At 52.9% G+C, this 12,485-nt stretch overlaps 1 protein-coding gene across 1 annotated transcript; it reads right to left on the bottom strand.

Moving 5' to 3' along the window:
* Window positions 1-1,234: 1,234 nt before the first annotated feature.
* LOC142594182 (protocadherin gamma-A10-like) lies at window positions 1,235-9,825 on the bottom strand. The gene is made up of 6 exons (XM_075715658.1): window positions 7,378-9,825; window positions 6,165-6,231; window positions 5,931-6,074; window positions 3,958-3,984; window positions 3,298-3,441; window positions 1,235-1,284 (listed from the first exon to the last, which is right to left on the bottom strand). The coding sequence occupies exons 1-6, from the start codon at window positions 9,823-9,825 to the stop codon at window positions 1,235-1,237; spliced, it is 2,880 nt and encodes a 959-aa protein (XP_075571773.1).
* Between the last annotated feature and the right edge of the window lie 2,660 nt (window positions 9,826-12,485).

Genomic DNA, 12,485 nt, shown 5'->3' on the forward strand with positions numbered 1-12,485 from the left:
TCCTTTGCGCACTTCCATATAGTAATAGAGTGAACCTTGCCATCTTTGAATCTGTAACTAAGTTGCAGTTTTGATCAATTTTGCCTAATCACCTTGTTAATCCTATTAAAATCTATTAAATGCCCCATGCATTAAGACTGCCCCTGTTAAGGAAAAAAAGGAGGGGAACTGTCATAGGCGATTCATTTCTGTGGGGAACAGAGGGCGCAATACACCGTCCAGACCCACCCCACAGGGAAGTCTGCTGCCTCCCTGGGGCCTGGGTTAGAGACGTTCCTAAGAAACTCCCTGATCTGGTATGACCCTCTGATTATTACCCATTGTTGGTTATGCAGGTTGGCAGCGACGAGGTTGCAGAGAGAAGTCCAAAAGCAATCAAAAGGGACTTCAGGGCACTGGGGCGATTGGTTGAAGGATTGGGAGCACAGACAGTGTTTTCCTCTATCCCGTCAGTGGCAGGGAAGAATGCTGAAAGGAACAGGAAAGCCCTGCTGATTAACAGGTGGCTCAGAGGCTGGTGCCATCGATGGAATTTTGGGTTTTTTTGATCATGGGGAAGTTTACATGGCACCGGGCCTGCTGGCAGCAGATGGAGTTCAGCTGTCTCCAAAGGGAAAAAGGATTCTCGCTCATGAGTTGGCGGGACTCACTGAGAGAGCTTTAAACTAAGTTTGAAGGGGGAAGGGGATATCACCAGGCTCACTAGAGAGGAGCCTGAGGGTGGCATGGCAATGTTGGGGGTGAAATCAATAGCCCAGCTCAAGTGCATCTACACCAATGCACGTAGCACGGGCCACAAACAGGAGGAGCTGGAAGCCCTTGTGCAGCAGGATAGCTATGACTTAGTCGCCATCACAGAAACATGGTGGGATGACTTTCATGACTGGAGTGTTGCATTGGGTGGCTATAAGCTCGTCAGAAGGGATAGGCAAGGAAGGAGAGGCAGTGGGGTGGCTCTTTATGTTAGGGAGTGTTTCGAATTTATAGAGCTCAACAGTTGTGATGATAAGGTTGAGTGCTTATGGGTAAGGATGAGGGGGAAGGCCAACAAGGCAGACGTCCTGCTGGGAGCCTGTTACAGACCACCCAACCAGAATGAAGAAGTAGATGAAACATTCTGTAAGCGGCTGGCAGAAGTCTCACAATCGCTAGCCCTTGTTCTCATGGGGGACTCCAACTGGAGCTGGCGGAGGAGCTTACCAAGACACTCTCCATCATCTATCAGCAGTCCTGGTTAACAGGGGAGGTTCCTGATGACCGGAGGCTTGGCAATGTGACGCCCACCTACAAGAAGGGGCAGAAGGAGGATCTGGGGAACTAGAGGCTTGTCAGCCTGACCTCAGTGCCGGGAAAGATTATGGAGAGGTTCACCCTTTGATGTGGTCTCCCATAGCATTCTCCTAAGGAAGCTGGCAGCTCATGGCTTGGACGGGCATTCTCTTCATTGGGTGAAAAACTGGCTGGGTGGCCATGCCCAGAGAGTTGTGGTGAATGGAGTTAAATCCAGTTGGCGACCAGTCACAAGCGGTGTTCCCCAGGACTCAGTTTTGGGGCCAGTCTTGTTTAATATCTTTATCAATGATCTGGATGAGGGGATTGAGTGTGCCCTCAGGAGGTTTGCAGATGACACCAAACTGGGTGGGAGTGTCGATCTGCTCAAGGGTAGGAAGGCCCAGCGGAGCGATCTGGACAGGCTGGATCAATGGGCCGAGGCCAACTGTATGAGGTTCAACAAGGCCAAGTGCTGGGTCCTGCACTTCAGTCACAACAACCCCATGCAACACTACAGGCTTGGGGAAGAGTGGCTGGAAAGCTGCCCAGAGGAAAAGGATCTGAGGGCTGTTGGTCAACAGCCAGCTGAACATGAGCCATCAGTGTGCCCAGGTGGCCAAGAAGGCCAACAGCATCCTGGCTTGTATGAGGAATAGTGTGGCCAGCAGGAGCAGGGAAGTGATTGTCCCCCTGTACTCAGCACTGGTGAGGCCGCACCTGGAGTACTGTGTCCAGTTTTGGGCCCCTCACTACAAGAAAGACATTGAGGTTCTGGATTGTGTCCAGAGAAGGGCAACGAAGCTGGTGAAGGGTCTGGAGCACAAGTCTTATGAGGAGTGGCTGAGGGAACTGGGATTGTTTAGTCTGGAGAAGAGGAGGCTGAGTGGAGACGTTATCACTCTCTCCAACTACCTGAAAGGAGGCTGCAGTGAGGTGGGTGTTGGTCTCTTCTCCCAAGTAGTTAGCGATAGGATGAGAGGAAATGGGCTCAAGCTGTGTCAGGGGAGGTTTAGATTGGATATTAGGAAAAATTTCTTCGTGGAAAGGGTAGTCAAGCATTGGAACAGGCTGCCCAGAGAGGTAGTGGAGTCCCCATCCCTGGAGGTGTTCAAAATGATTCTGTTCTATGAAAATATCACCATCAAATCCTGCAATTTGTCACAAGTAAATTCTAAACGGCAACTAAATCAAACTGTGGAAAGTCACTCATTCACGATAAATTAACATAATCCGCAGGATTCACAAACCTCCATTCGCCACAACTCCCCCGCTGCCAGAGCTCCCTTGTCTTCTCTCCAACCCTACACAACTTGCAGGTTTGCTTCTGACCTTCCAATAATTGCCAAAAACATATCATCAGAGGATAATGCACTACGATCACAGCAAGAAGACAGGTACGTTTCTCTGCTCACCAACAGTCTCAGAAGAAAAAGAAGCATTCTAGAGCACATGAATGATAAACAACAAAAAGAAAAGCGGAGCGGTCATCCAACAGAGAATGGGTCATCGAGCCATCAGCTTAGGGGGAATCTCCTCCCCTCTTTTATCACACACACTGTTCCACAAAGATGCAAGTTCTACTCAGGTCATGTTTACATCTGTTCCCCCCGATAGAACAGAACACAAAAGACACCCTCACATCTCCTGCCTTTCACACCCACTGTAGCATGAGCAAGAGGCACTAACACACGGCGCATTGCTAAACGAAGCTATGCTGAGAATTACAAGTACACCCACATACGTATGAGACCAGGTAAAGAAAACCAACATCAATCACACCAGTGAGGCAAGGAAGCTTTAGAAGATAAAGCGTTGTCAGAGAAAGTCACCGGGAAGTCTTCTTGGTCTTCACTGGGGGTGTTGAAATGTGTCCCTGAGAGCCCCTGGAAGTCATTCATATCTCAAGCTGCAAATGTGTCCCTAAAGTCTTACTGTGGACTACATAGTAGGGGGTTTCCTTTTAAAGAAATCGTCATCAGCTCCCAGCAATTTTTCTACTATGTGGCCTGCTCATCTCCCACAAACATGAAGCCGTAAGTGTGAACACCTTATCATGGGCCTCCTTCTCAAGCAAAGTCCTCTGAGAAATTACCACAGATTCTCTTTTAGCTTCTGCTTCATCCTCCTCACACAGAAAATTCTGTCTTATGTGGCTGAAGCAAGTATTTGCTGCAAGAAAACGCGCACAGTTTCACATGCAAAAGCACTGTCCAGAAATGGGGAAAAGGAACCACGACCTTCCAGGAAACAGAGGCCTGAAAGAAAGCATGATTACAGCTATGAGGAAACTCTACATCACAATGTTACAGGGAGATACAGGTGGGTAAAGGAGGTTTCACAGGGAATCCAGGATCACAGCAGGAATGGTGCAGGCCTTGGCACCAGGCATGAAGTGCAACCCTTGCTCAGACAAAGCCACTTTGACCCACTTATTTTCCTGGTTGTGAGCCAGCCTCTCACCCTCCTTGCTCAGCATTCACAGCCTTGAGCTGCACCACGGACAACAGCCAATACTTGGGCCATATGTCAGCCACAGGCAAAAGAGCATTTCCTTTGGTGACATTTTAGGGAAACAGAGGTATATCAAAGTCTTTGTCTTGGCAGCTGAACACCTTCAAGGTATGGATGGAAACTGCTTCCACAGCCCAACAATTATAAGACATCTTTCAATGTCTTAAGGGTTACCAGCCACAATGAGGCACAGCTTTAGACCTGGGTGAAAAAAGAACCAAAACAAGGCAAGAATGGGAAACCTGCAGAAGTGAAGGAGTCATAGCTTAATATTTCAGATCACGTCAGCTGTAGTGGGTACAGAAGAAGGGTGTCTGGTTGGTAAAAAGTCCACAGGAGGCTCTCAGAGGTGCTTGCAGCAAAGACCATAGCCACAGTTCCTCAAAGTAAATTCTTTGGACAATAAAAAAGAGGAACCACACATGGAACTACAGCTGTGGGCCTCATATAACAACTAGGACAATCTGGACTTTCACACCATCTTTACATCTTTTCGACATTTCACATGACTCCACAGCAAACTTGTTTACCTGCCCTGCCTTTGGGCAGGGTGAAAAATTCTCTCTGTCCTGAAGGAAAAGTTGCACACACAACAACTCCCTACTGAGAACAAGGATCACAACACGGATGCATGCAGAGACATTTCTGTGCTCATAACACTAATTTGAGAAACGTAAACTGCTCTCAAGGGAATAAGTGATATGCAGCTCTGACAAAGACTCCGTCATAAAGGTATCAACTCAAAGACACCATCATCCTACTTCAGCACATGGGCAATTTGGAAGAGACAAGGTGCTCAAATCTCAATGTACAGTGTAGGTCTATGCTCAATAACTACCATTCCCAGGAAATATCATGCAACAGGAAAGCAAACTGGTGAACCCACAACTTGGCCGTTGCTAACCTGAGCGGTGTGATATCCAACAAGAAGACACCTTCAGACTCATTTTACGTAGTCCAGCAATGAACCCTGGGAACTAATAAAAGACATGCCTTGGCTCCACCAGTACCTCCTCACACACAGCACCCCCAAGGCTCTCCTCCAAACCCTTCACAGCTCGCATGACTGTCAATGATCTGCATCATTTGCAGGCAGGCTCCACCCAAAGACAAGGCACACAGACAGCTTCCCCTTACCACGGATAACATGAAAGGCATGGACAGGACAGTCAGGCAAAGGTAACACGTTTGAGGTTCAGCACGTTACCAGAGACTACGGCCCACCTTTAGCTCATCACAAAGAGCAAGGCAAGAAGTGAACACCTGCAGAAAGGAAGGGAGCACAACATACTCTGGTAGATTATGGCACTTAGTAAGTAGCTACGTAATTCAGGTATTTAGTTGGCAACGAATACACAGCTTCCCAAAGCTCCCATTAGGGCATTTGTCAAAAGTACATACTTGAGCTGTTAGTTGAGAGTCAGTGACAACCTGCAAACACACAGGAAGAACCTCCCAGGGCTCCCGATGCAGCTGGGAGAGCATGTCTTCTAGCCAAACTTCTCTGGGAGGATGAAACTCACATTGCGTGATACTACAGCTAGACACTGAGCAGCGAAAGGAGCAAAGCATATCTCTTGTGTTCTTCCACAGCCCCTCACAAAATTCTGAAGCACATGAATGAGCCACAGCCAAAGTAAAAGAGGAGTGGTCATCCAACAGAGACTGGGTCATCAAACTAATGGCATAGGTGCAATCTCCTCCCCTCTTTTATCACATGTACTCTTTCACAGAGATGCAACTTGGCTGTAGTCATGCTTTCGCCTACTCTCCCTACCAAAAATGTAACACAAAGGTATTGTCAAGTAAAGTCAAGTCACTGGGAGGACATCTTGGTCTTCAGTGCGGGTACTGGAATTCATCCTCCAGAGCACCTGGAAGTCCTTGAGGTCTCAAGCTCCAAGTGTGACCTTAAGGTCTTACTCTGCACTACATGGTAGGGGGTTTCATTTTCTGCAATATTCATCAGCTCTCATGTGGTTTTTTCTACTCTGTGGCCTGTTATTCTCCCTAGAGATTAAGAGAGATTCTGTTAAGAGAATCCTGGCTTAGCTTTTGCTTCATTTTCCTCACACCTAAAAAAAAAAAAGAGCGTTTAATTCAGCGACAGTTTAGGGCAACAGAAGCACATCACTAAGTCTCTCTACCTTGGCAGCTGAACACCTTCAAGGTATGGATGGAATCTGCTCCCTCAGCCTGATCATTTGAACAGGTCTCTACTTTTAAGGACCACCAGCCAAACTGAGGCCCAGTTTTAGAACAGGAGAAGAACCAAGGAAGGAATGTGAAGCCTGCAGAAGTGAAGGAAGCAGAGCTTAACATTTCAGATCACGTCAACTGTAGTAGGCACACAAGAAGAGTATCTTGTTGGTAAAAGGTACACAGGAGGATCACACGGGAGCTCACACCAAAGACCATAGCCACAGTTCTCAGAGTAATTTCTTTGGACTATAAGAAAAGGAACATGCAGAGGACCACCACTATGGGACCTATGTCACAACGGGGAGAAACGGAACATTGACACCTACCTTTTAGATATTTCAAACTATACCACAGAGAACTCGTCCACCTGCCCACTTTCTGTGCAGACATGCATCTTCAGCATGCTCAAACATTACCCAGCAAGGCAGCTAACTTTGCAAGCAGACACCACTGAAAGAAATGTTGCGCACACGACTTCTCCTTCCAGAGGACAAAGATCAGGGCACGGATGCACGCATAGGCACTTCCCTGCTCATCATGCTCATTTCAAGAAATGTAAAATGTTCTAAAGGGCATAAGCAGCTCAGTTAAAGACTCCCTTATGAAGGTACCAACCCAAAGACACCATCATCGCACTTCAGCACATGGGCAATGTGGAAGATAGGAGACTCTGCAACCGTTAATGCAATGTTTACGTCTGCGTTCAATAACTACCATTTACAGGAAAGCTGCATCCAACATGATGGTGCATAAATTGAGTAACTTCCTCCCACGTGCCTCAAATAACAAGCCCCAAACCCAGAAAATCCTGACAAAAATACCCTCCCATCCCCAACATTCACACCAATTTTAATACCGACAAAACATCAGCACCTACTTCATAAGAGCAAGAGCCATTAATACCATCTGAAGGCTGGTGAAGGCTGGGAAAAGCTTAATACAACCACGATGAAACCCTACCTCACAGTCTTACAGGGACCTATTAGATGGAAAAATGACGTTTCACACAGCGATCAAGAGAAAGAGTACCCCTGAGTCATGCTTCAATTCCATGGCTGTTCCTTGGAGGGGAGGTGCATCTCCTGAGAGGTTTGAAACCACAGAACCGATGCACACGTAGATGCACCTCTTCTACTACGCTTACAGCTACTTTACATCTACTTCCCCTACCAGAAAAAGGACAGAACACCAAAGTACCCTCACTTCTCCCACCTTCCACACCAGGTAGGAGGCTGATGACAGCTCCAGCGAACGCCCTAAATGAGCAATAGGCACCGACACGCAGAGCTGTGAGTCGCCTTACGTGCGCGCAGAGAGCAAAGGTGACGGAAAGAGAAAAAGTGCAGACTACCAAGAAAGGAAAGGCAGGGAAGTCTCGCCAGAGGAACTCACCGGCGGAGCGGCGGGGTCCGCGCGGCGGGCGCCGGCAGGGTCCTCCCCGAGCAGCGGCGCGGGCTCGTCGGGCGGCGGCCGGGCCGGGAGGGTGTCGCAGCAGCTGCCGGCCGACAGGCGGAGCTGGCTCTTGCGCGAGTCGGCGGTGAGCGACACCTCGTGCGAGTAGGAGTGCAGGAAGGCGCGGACGCCGTCGATGCCCACGAAGTGCGAGGCCGGGACGCCGCGCAAGGCGCCGCTGCCCGCCGCCAGCAGCTGCGAGCGGCGCCAGCGCCGCAGGCGCAGCGCCAGCAGCAGCAGCAGGAAGGCGAGGAAGAGGCAGGACACGGCCGCCACGGCCACCACCAGCCACCGCGTCAGGCTGCCGGCCGGCTCGCCCGGCGCTGCCGCCGCCGCCGCCGCCGCCGCGCTGCCCAGCTCCGACAGCAGCTCGGCCACGCTCTCGGCCAGCACCACCGTCAGCGTGGCCGTGGCCGACAGCGCCGGCCGCCCGTGGTCCTTCACCACCACCACCAGGCTCTGCCGCGCCGCGTCGCGGGCCAGCGCGAAGCGCGCCGTGCGCACCTCGCCGCTGTGCAGCCCCACGCGGAACAGCCCCGGCTCCGTCGCCTTGGCCAGCTCGTACGACAGCCACGCGTTCTGCCCCGCGTCCGCGTCCACCGCCACCACCTTGGCCACCAGCGCCCCGGGCTCCGCCGAGCGCGGCGCCAGCTCCACGCCCGCCCAGCCCGCGCCCGGCGCCGGCGCCGGCGGCGGGTACAGCACCTGCGGCGCGTTGTCGTTCTCGTCCACGATCACGAGCCGCACCGACACGTTGCTGCTCAGCGCCGGCGCGCCGCCGTCCTCCGCCCGCACCCACAGCCCCACCTCGCGCACCTCCTCGTAGTCGAAGGAGCGCAGCGCGTACAGCGCGCCCGTCTCCGCCTGCACCGACACGTAGGACGAGAGCGGCGCGCCCCGCACCCGCCCCTCCGACAGCCGGTACCGCACGCGCGCGTTCTGCCCCCAGTCCGCGTCCGCCGCCCGCACCGTCAGCACCAGCGCGCCCGCCGCGTTGTTCTCGGGCAGCCGGGCGCTGTAGCGCGCCTCCGCGAACACCGGCGCGTTGTCGTTCACGTCCAGCACCCGCAGCGCCAGCACCGCGCTGCTCCACAGCGCCGGCGACCCGCCGTCCGCCGCCCGCACCGTCACGTTGTATTCCGCCACCTCCTCCCGGTCCAGCTCCCTCGCCGTCACCACGCGGTAGTAGTCCTCGAAGGACTTCTCCAGCCGGAACGGGAGGCGCTCGGCGATGCTGCACCGCACCTCGCCGTTCGCCCCCGAGTCGCGGTCCTGCACGTGCAGCAGGGCCACCACCGTCCCCGCCGGGGCGTCCTCAGAGATCGCGCTCACCGACGACCGCACCGAAATCTGCGGCGCGTTGTCGTTGACGTCTGTCACCGTGATCGAGACTTTCGCCGTGTCGGAAAGACCCCCGCCGTCTTCTGCCTGCACCTCCAGTTCGTACGAGTCGCCTTCCTCGAAGTCCAAGCTCCGCAGCAGCGTGATCGCTCCCGTCTCGCTGTCCAGCTGGAAAATTTCCGATGCCATGTCCGACACTTTCTTCAGCGAGTATTTCACGTCGCCGTTCAGCCCGTCGTCGGCGTCGGTGGCCGTGAGGGTGACGAGGGCGGAGCCCACGGGCACGTCCTCCGGCACACGCACCGCGTACTCCGCCTGGCTGAACACGGGCGCGTTGTCGTTCGCGTCCAGCACCGCCACGCGGATCCGCGCCGTGCCCGTGCGCGCCGGCTCTCCGCCGTCGCTCGCCCTCAGCACCAGCTCGTGAAACGCCGCCTCCTCCCGGTCCAGCGCCTTCGCCACCACCAGCTCGGGACGCTCATCCCCGCCGGGGCCCGCCTGCACGGCCAGCGAGAAGTGCTCGTCGCCGCTCAGCTCGTAGCTCTGCAGGGAATTCGGACCCACGTCTGGGTCGTGAGCCTCGGCCAGGGGAAACCGCGACCCCGGCGCTGTCGTCTCGCTCATTCTCAGCTCCGTTTCTGCCTTTCGGAAGCTGGGCGCGTTGTCGTTAATGTCCGTGATTTCCACTTCGATTCCATAAACCTTCATTTCCCCCTCCACTATCACCTCACACCGCAGCACGCAGTTCTCCACCAGCCGGCACAGCTGCTCTCTGTCTATCCTCTCCGCCGTCACTAAATGTCCCGTCCTGCCGTGCAGGGTGAAATACTGCGTCCTACCTTCGGAGACAACGTGGACGCCGCCGTGGCGGAGCGCCGGCAGCTCCAGCCCCAGGTCCTTGGCCACGTCGCCCACGAACGAGCCCTTCGGCATCTCCTCGGGAACCGAGTACCGCAGCTGCCCCCACGCCGCCTCCCACGCCGCCACCAGGACGCACCACAGCAGGGCTCGCTCCCGCCGGACCCGGCGCCTCCCCGCCGCGCACATCGCCGCCGCCGCACCGCCGGCACCGCACCACCGCCCGCCGATCCACCGATCCGCCGATCCGCCGATCCGCCGATCCGCCGATCCGCCGATCCGCCTCCCGCTCCGGCTGCCGCTCCGGCTCCCGCTCCGGTTTAGGCTCGCCGCTCCCGCCCGCGGCCGACGGACCCTCCGCCTCGCTGCAGCACGGCTCCGCACCGCGGGGACGCTCGCAGAACGCCCGCCCGCCGAGCCAGCCAGCGAGCGAGCGAGCGAGCGAGCGAGCCGGGCCGCAGCGGGCGGGGCTGCCTGCAGCGCTCCGGCCTTCCTCTCGCTCCTCCTCGGTCAACAGCGGCGCCCGCAGCCTCCTCCCGGCACTGCAGGCACCGAGCGCTGCCCGGCGCTGCCCGCCCGGCCTTGCCCACGGGCAGCTCGCGGGGACCGGACCGCCGCCACGCACACATCGGCTCCCGCACAGCGCTCAGCTCCTGCCTTGGCTTTTCTCTTGTCGATCTCTTCTTTGATCCTCGAGGCGGTCACAACCAGAAAGAAATGACACGTCTCCCGTCGTTGTGTTATTTCTGCCGCACGGGAATAATGTTTTTGTAATGATGATTTAGTATAGATACCAAGTTCTCATAATATGACGTGCAGCACCGACCACCATATGACCACCGACTCAATTTAAGACCGAAAGGACTTGCCCCTCGCTACCCGTAGGGAGCATGCGTGCTAATGGACGTAGCAAGGGAGGCGAATTTAAATATAGCTAACAGCAGCAGACTGCAGGTTAATTACTGACAAATTAACATAAATTTGGGTTGGTCTTTACTAATCACGTAACAGGGTAAATACGTTGTGTTCCCTGTAGTGGTGTGCTAGCTTTGTGGAATTATCACCTAGCACTCCTCTCTGCGGAGAAATGAATTAAAATAAACCACCTCTGCTGTCTGTGTATATTGGCCTATTGCACACTGGGTGAACGATCCTGCTTTTGGGACCACAGTTTCTGGCGACCCAGGTGGATCTGCGCTGACAGCCTTGCCCGGATCGTCTTACCGTACCCTACGTGGAGAAGTGGTCCAACGGGACTCCATCGCCTCCTCTCCCGCAGTCGGGCGGTAAGCAACACAATGGTGCAACTCTATTTAAAAGAGGTATTTTAAAGAAAAAAGGGTGCGAGGGCGGGACTTCTCAAGGAAGCCGTTGGAGTTGTTCTTTACGTAAAAAGCTCTGCATAAGGCGGATCTGAAAGGATATACAGCAGCAGTGTAGTTTTGTTTCTACACGTTGTATTAGTAATGTCGGGAAGAAATGTCTCGTTTTGTATTTGGAGTTTTGGTGTATGAAACGTTGGGTCATAAATTCTTTTTCGATACCGAAATGGGTTCCACTGCTTCCAAGGAGGGTCCTCTTCGTTCTCCCTTAGGATGCATCCTAAAGAATTGGAGTACATTTGGGGGGGGACTCCAAGACTAGAGACAAATTAAAATGATATTGTAATCACTGGTGGCCACAATATCGATTGGAGGATGGTGAAAAATGGCCTGAGAATGGGTCTTTGAAATGTAACACTATATTAAAATTAACGTTGTTTTGTCAAAGAAATGAGGAATGGGATGAGGTATCATATGTCGATTTGGTTTTTGCGTTACGAAATGATTGGGATGTTAGAAAGAAACGTGGTCTGGTAGGTTCGAAGCGTAGAAGTGGAATAGATTCTTTAACTGAAAATAAGGGGGGGGGGGGGAAGAGAAAAGGAATTTGTGCTGTAATAATTACAAGACGGAAAAAGAACAGCTCTGAAGACACGGAGGAAGATACTCATTATATGCAGCTACAAAAGGAACTGAGGGAATTGTAGAATAGACAACAGAATGCCGTAAAAGTTTTGATGAAATTAAGAGAAAATTAATGGAAGCCCCTGCCTTGGGGCTCCCGAATCTGAGCAAACCCTTTCAATGATATGTACATGAAAGACAACAAGCGGCTTTGGGAGTGCTGACACAAAAGTTGGGGAGCTAGAACACACCAGTGGGGTACTTTTCCAAACAATTGGATGAAGTCAGTAAAGGTTGGCCCGCCTGCTTGAGGGCAGTAGCGGCGACTGTAACCTTAACTGAGGAATCTCAAAAACTGACATTGGGTCAACTGATTACTGTGTTTGTACCTCATGCTGTATCATCTCTCCTTGAAAATAAGGGACATCATTGGATTTCCCTGAAGAATAGGTTAGCAAGATATCTTGCTTGAACAAGATGATGTCACACTTTCTCTGACCTCCAGCTTGAATCCTGCCGCCTTACTCCCAGTCTCTGAATCTGATGAATTGAAACATGACTGTTTAACCACTATTGAACAAATGTATTCCAGCAGACCAGATCTACGGGATGAACCCCTGCCTGACACAGAAGCAGAGCTCTTCACCCACGGTAGCAGCTGTATCTTGGAAGGAAAACAAGGAGCTGGATATGCAGTGGTAACAAATACCCAAACATCAGAAACCAGAGCGCTGCCTAGTAATACATCTGCTCAAAAGGCAGATTTGATAGCATTGACTTGAGCATTAGAACTGAGTCATGGGAAAAGAGTCAACATATACACTGATTCCAAATATGCATTTGGAGTGGTGCACGTGCAATTTGGAAAGAAGGAGGACTATTAAACTCACAAGGGACTCGAGG

This window comes from Pelecanus crispus, chromosome 8, assembly GCF_030463565.1.
Source record: "Pelecanus crispus isolate bPelCri1 chromosome 8, bPelCri1.pri, whole genome shotgun sequence".
In the NCBI taxonomy this organism is placed as follows: domain Eukaryota; kingdom Metazoa; phylum Chordata; class Aves; order Pelecaniformes; family Pelecanidae; genus Pelecanus; species Pelecanus crispus.

Excerpts from the sequence above, each read along its gene's own strand:
- LOC142594182 (XM_075715658.1), bottom strand. The coding sequence starts at position 9,825 with ATGTGCGCGGCGGGGAGGCGCCGGGTCCGGCGGGAGCGAGCCCTGCTG. Across the intron at positions 3,985-5,930 it reads GAAGGTGTTCAGCTGCCAAG|GTCTAAAGCTGTGCCTCATT; the intron begins GTAGAGAGACTT and ends TTTTTCACCCAG. Across the intron at positions 1,285-3,297 it reads GTTCACACTTACGGCTTCAT|GTGGGCGTCACATTGCCAAG; the intron begins GTTTGTGGGAGA and ends CCCTTCTTGTAG.